The 5,606-nt window shown below is 39.1% G+C and overlaps 1 protein-coding gene across 1 annotated transcript; it reads left to right on the top strand.

The window, feature by feature from the left end:
- Positions 1–487: 487 nt before the first annotated feature.
- Positions 488–4,665, top strand: LOC137676788 (cryptic protein-like). Its single transcript, XM_068423829.1, has 6 exons — positions 488–600; positions 1,116–1,165; positions 1,273–1,449; positions 2,271–2,385; positions 2,490–2,599; positions 4,553–4,665. The coding sequence occupies exons 1-6, from the start codon at positions 488–490 to the stop codon at positions 4,663–4,665; spliced, it is 678 nt and encodes a 225-aa protein (XP_068279930.1).
- Positions 4,666–5,606: the final 941 nt, after the last annotated feature.

Below are 5,606 nucleotides of genomic sequence, written 5' to 3' on the forward strand. Positions count from 1 at the left end.
CCTGTAGAAAACCCTGGTAGAGACAAGGCATGTAGATAGATTTGAGGCATTTTAACCTTCCTTATATACCTGCTGCAGTTTGCTATATGCCTATTGCAGCTCTGTAGAACAGTTTTTTCTTCCCTATGCAGTATGAGGTGGTACAGGGGTTTTTATGTTAAGAAATAACCTGGAGTTGACACCTTCCTGGCTTGGGCTTTTTTATGTTCATGGGCCCTTAAGTACCGCCCCCACCCCCCCCCCCCGAGGAGTAGGTGCCCCCACTTTGCTCCACCCTTCAGCAGTGCATGTAAATCGGGAGCAGGCCAGGGAGTCCCAGCTCTGAGAGATGGTCCATGCCTGCCAGGACATCGGTGAGGGCTCAGCAAGCGGTACAACTGGGAACTATGTCTTTTCGACGTTGTTATAAGCTGGACAGGAAAATAAAAGTTTCATCTATCCTCTTTTCTCCTTCTCCTGTTGTCGTGTATGGTGTGAGGGCTGCTACATGCAACAGCCTTCAGTGAGGAGCTTTGGACATCTTCCTTCTGCTCAAGCTTTCCTGGAGGATCTCACGGGTATTTCAGGCTGCAGGAAAATGTACTGGGGGAATCATGTTAGGTAAGGCTGCCTGAGATGCCACGGACCTTCTCTAGCCAAGGACGCTTTTCCTTTTAGCAGTGCTTTTTTTTTGGTTGATAATCAAGCCAGGAAGCTGAAAGGAACAAATGTACCTGGAACTGCGGGTGAAGTGAAGGCTAATGTTTTCCTCTTGCCTTTGCTGCGTTTGTAACTGCTGGCAACAATCTGGTTGTGGTAAAGAAATGTACAGAAACAGACATTTTTGACTGGTCGTCAACTAGCAAATGTATCTGATCTGTAGCTTTCTGGAAGCAAGCCTAAAGTATATGTCCCTGTTCTCTGCCCGTCCCGCTCCCCCACCCCTCCAATTTTCAAGCTTAGTTTGAGATTTTTCATGTGTTAATTTGAATTACTGCTGGCATAAAATATTTATAGTCTATACAATAGGTGGCTGATAAACCTTTGAAAAAGCTCCTCCCCCGCCATCTTCATTTTGGTGTTTGTGTCTTATTAGCACAAATTTATTTCAGCTTTTTTTTTTTTTTTTTTTTTAGAATTCTTTTCACTATTACTCTGGTCTGGCAGGCTGTTCATTTAGGAAAAGGTAAGGAAAACTTCGCGTTGCCCCCCGCCTCCGTGTTTCTCTTGCACATTTGTAGTATGTATTGCTTCATTATAAGTTACTCTTCCATATTTGCACTTCTTGTCAAGGCCGTGAAAAAGAAGAACGTGAAGAAGATGTGAAAAATTTCAATGCCACAGTACAAAAGCAGCAGCCCAAGAACGAAGGGACTATCATAAATGCTCTCAGTGACATGAATCAGAGTTACGAAAGCAGAAAGCAACAGAATTCCAGGGCATTGGTACCTTTCACTGGGATTACAGAGAGTAGGTAACATTATTTACTCAAACAATGCCATAAAATTGTTTTTTAAAATATTATAACACAGTAATGTTTTAATTGTTGTCCTGGAAGACTTATGAAATGGTGACAAAGATTTAAGGTAGAGATGGGGTTCTCTTACCTGTAAAAGGTGGAGGATACTAGGGATTAAGAAGGGCTTGGTCCCCTGTATTTGCAAAAGTGTTTGTAAAATTTGTAAAATTCTGTTCATTTTTTAAAATTCACCATATTTAATTATTTAATTAAAAAAAAAATGAGCTGTCTGAAAGCAAGAATACTAATGTGGCGAGGGGGGGAGGTGGGGAAGACAGATTCATGTTTCCTCCCGCATATATAAAGTTTTAGGTTGGTACTCAATCCCAGGAGTCTGAGAAAGGCTTGAGGAAACATTCCCCTCCCTTCTCAAATCTAAGCAACTCCTCCTAGTAACAAAGCCTCTTTTATTCAAAAATAAGCACCACTTTCTGGTAACAATGCCCTATTTCTTAGTGTGACTGAAACCTGCCTCCGTCAAAGTGAAATATTTCACTTGAATATATGCTGCTGCTGCTACAGGATTTGCCAGGCGTTGCTTCTTGACCGTTCTGTAATCCCTAGTAGTTTGCTTCTAATCCTTAACTAAACAAACCAGGCTTAACTGAACAAACACTCCTAACAGGCAGATAATTTTATTGTCTCTAAAGACAATAAACTAGATATCCTTAAAATCTTCTGGCAACTGGAGAGACCTGAGAGAACAAGTGAGGAAAAGGGGAGGTTCAGAGCCCGCGAGATGCTTGGTAACCTCTATAATATTGTCTTGCAGGTAAAAAACTGAATAGACACTGCTGCCAAAACGGAGGGACCTGTATCCTAGGGGCTTTCTGTGCTTGCCTAAAGCATTTCACTGGCAGATACTGTGAACATGATGAGCGGCAAAGGTAAAAAACAGGCCAAAACCAGAGCGGGTGAGCGAGCTGCTCTGGGTGGTTATTTTGTGTGGTGGGATCAGGGACGTACCAAATGTCTCCCTTGTCCTTGACAGCAACTGCGGCAGCGTCGCCCACGGCGACTGGGTGCTGAAGGGCTGTTGGCTGTGTCGGTGTGGCTATGGTACTCTGAACTGTCTCTCAGAAATAATGCACAATAACTGTGGTAAGGAATGGTGTTAAATAAACCATTTTTATCTTGTTGGTAACAGAATTGCCTTCTGCAAAAGTGGGGTACTCGGAGAATGCTGTATGTGCCCTATTTAGACTTCTGCAGTGGCCTGCTTTGCATCAGAGAATGCATTAGTGAGATAGTAAATAATACTGCTGTTGCCTATATAGTACATCACATAAAATACTCTGAGATCTTTACAATCCTGTACAGTAGGAAATTCTCTCCTATTGTCATTGAAAATTACAGGGATGAAATGTTTTTCTGTTTGCAAAACCTGCACATGTCTGTGACTTCCCACTTAACCAGGACAAGTTGTACAACTAAACTACATCCAAACATACAAAAATGTTTGTTAGATGAGGAAGGAGAAAAAAACAGTAGCATAAGCTGATGTGGTAGAAGCAGAAACCAGTACTACACTATAGAAACAAGTACTGAAAACCTGCACTTTCTTGCATAAGCTACTTAACACATAAATGGCAGAAAACTAGTCTGAACCTTATTTTAAGATCTGTATCTCAAAATATTCTTGTACAGTACTAAGACTGAGCACACTCCACAAAAAATGTGTAGCTATAGTCCTGATCAGTGTAAAGTAGTAGCACCCAGTCTCCTTAAAAGCACTATATTTGTTAAGTCTTTATACACCAGCCTGTGAAAATCCCTGTATAAAGTTTCAAGTATTTTTGAAAGAAGTGTATCAGCTATCATAAAAACTTGAAGAATTGCTTTACAGGTACTTATTTTCCATGGAGAACTGGCTACTGAGGTCCAGACTATTTTCAATACTCTGAGCTGACTAATAAGAGTTTAATACTGTTTTATCTTTAGTGGCAAAGCTAGTGCAAAATATTCTTGCCCTTCTCCATCCACAATGTCTAATCCCACCCTGTGCTCTAATATACTTTCCTTTAGCTGTGCCAACTTCACTAGTTAGCAGGGTAAAAAAACAACAAACCTACATAGCTTCAAGACTCATTTGCACCCCAAGGAACTACCACCCTCTTCTTTCCTGACCAGATTCCTATCTGAGTAGCAGTGCATTGAAGTTGTGACTCCTGAGTTATACCACCAACTCAGAAGAAAATACAAATTTCAAAACTTGAGCCTCTTAGGTCCCCAGGATATGCCCTACTGTGTGATAAACCCTCAAGTCCAAAGAAGTGAAATGCAAAAGAAAGGTGACATTGCTATCTTGGCAACCACAGACAACCCCCCCGCACCCCCCCCAAAAAAAAAAAAAACCAAAACAACCACCAAAAACACTTTTGCCTTGAAGTCTTACATACTGACTAATTTATGTGTGGCACCCAACTTGCTCTTTAAACTCTTCAGAAGAGTTAAATGCTCAAGTTCTCTTGGGTGTTCATCTTTGAATCAGACTTGTTTCCAGTTACAGGAGCAAAAGACCTAACAGGCCTCACTATGCTCAGTAAAAGCAGTCTTCTGCTTACTGCTCTTGACCTCAGCTTAACAAAGGCAATAAAGGTGGCAGTGGAGAATCATCTGCTATCCTCTGAGCAGGGTCTCAGTGGCTTTCGCATGCATGAGAGTATGGCTTTCTGCTTGTGCTTATAAATGAAGATCCTTCTTTAAAGTTAAAGGAAGGGTTAAAAGGCTACATGCAGATTTTAGTGCTTACCTCTTGTGAAGATCTTGTTATTGCTTTTGCTTGGTATTTACTTTTGATTATTCTTAGACTAATGCCGGCAAGAGCTGATAAGTGCTATCAGTTGCTCCCCAGACGATCATTGATGGGACATCTATTTACATCTCTCCCCTGAGAATAGCCTCTTTGATTGCCTTTAATAGCTGATACCTTTAACTTAAGTACCTGTGAGATGTCGGAGGACTTTTAAAGTATGTTGAAAATCCTTACGTTTTAAAATTTACATATTTTACTCATTAACCATCTTATTTTCTTGATTTTTTTTTTTTTTTAAGAACTGAAATCAGAAAAGGAGGAAATGACCAGACTCTATTCTAATGGCCTAAGATTACAGCAAACAATGTTTGCACTCACTTGCCTGCTCACCATCCTCCTGGAGCTCTGCTGACAGCAGTTGTGAAACTGGACAAAGGGAAATATCTTAGGGCTGATGTAACCCTTACCATGAGTTATACAACTTTTTTCTTCTGTGAGCTACAGAAGACACTTCTACCTACATGTTGGAGGCAGATTAAGGTGTATTGGTTAATGAATAAATGCTTGGAATGTTATAAATTCAGAATATATGAATGTGAAGTATTTATTATTATATTATTATTTTATTACTACTGTCAATATCTGATTTTAACGATTTTTTAGTTCTAAAATACTGTTCTTCCAGTGGAAGCAAAAAAAACACCCAATGTTCTGTGCCTTAAGTATTGTAAATTATAGTAATTTCCTTTGTACACAGTACAATTATTTTAACAAATAAAGCTGATTTCATTTTTGAAGAGCTTTGATGTTTAGCTTTAAACTTGAAAATTCTTATCTACCATTTGTCATCGTATTGTATCCTGTAACAAAACAGTAAGAAAAGGGCAGGGTAGAATGAACAATCTGAAATTTGAAGAGGTAAGGAGGGTTTTAAGGGTAGGTATATATCAAATCTTAATATATAGAAGAACTCCAGAAGTCATAAAGTCTTTCAGTTTTTATTATTTTAGATTATACTTAAATTGTACATATGCATAAACTTAGGCAGGAAGCATATATTTCTTAAGAACACATAGCTGATACTTATTTGTCTTTTGGGGGTTTATTTTATTTTGCATCCTAGAAATATGAGTTCCTCTTTTCTTTTTGGAAGAACAAAAAAGGAGAAACACTGAACTTTTTCTATAGGAAAACTGTCTTGATTTGTATACCATTTAAATATGAACATGTCTAGGCTGTAAAATAAAAAATATTTGGAACATGTAACTGCATCTCTAATGCAAGTTTCTAAAACACTAGAAACATGTTTGCTTAAAAAAAAATTGCAAAGAGAAGCCTGAAATGTACCTTCAT

This window comes from Nyctibius grandis, chromosome Z (genome assembly GCF_013368605.1).
Source record: "Nyctibius grandis isolate bNycGra1 chromosome Z, bNycGra1.pri, whole genome shotgun sequence".
In the NCBI taxonomy this organism is placed as follows: domain Eukaryota; kingdom Metazoa; phylum Chordata; class Aves; order Nyctibiiformes; family Nyctibiidae; genus Nyctibius; species Nyctibius grandis.

Excerpts from the sequence above, each read along its gene's own strand:
- LOC137676788 (XM_068423829.1), top strand. The coding sequence starts at position 488 with ATGCAACAGCCTTCAGTGAGGAGCTTTGGACATCTTCCTTCTGCTCAA. Across the intron at positions 601-1,115 it reads TACTGGGGGAATCATGTTAG|AATTCTTTTCACTATTACTC; the intron begins GTAAGGCTGCCT and ends TTTTTTTTTTAG. Across the intron at positions 1,166-1,272 it reads GGCTGTTCATTTAGGAAAAG|GCCGTGAAAAAGAAGAACGT; the intron begins GTAAGGAAAACT and ends CTTCTTGTCAAG.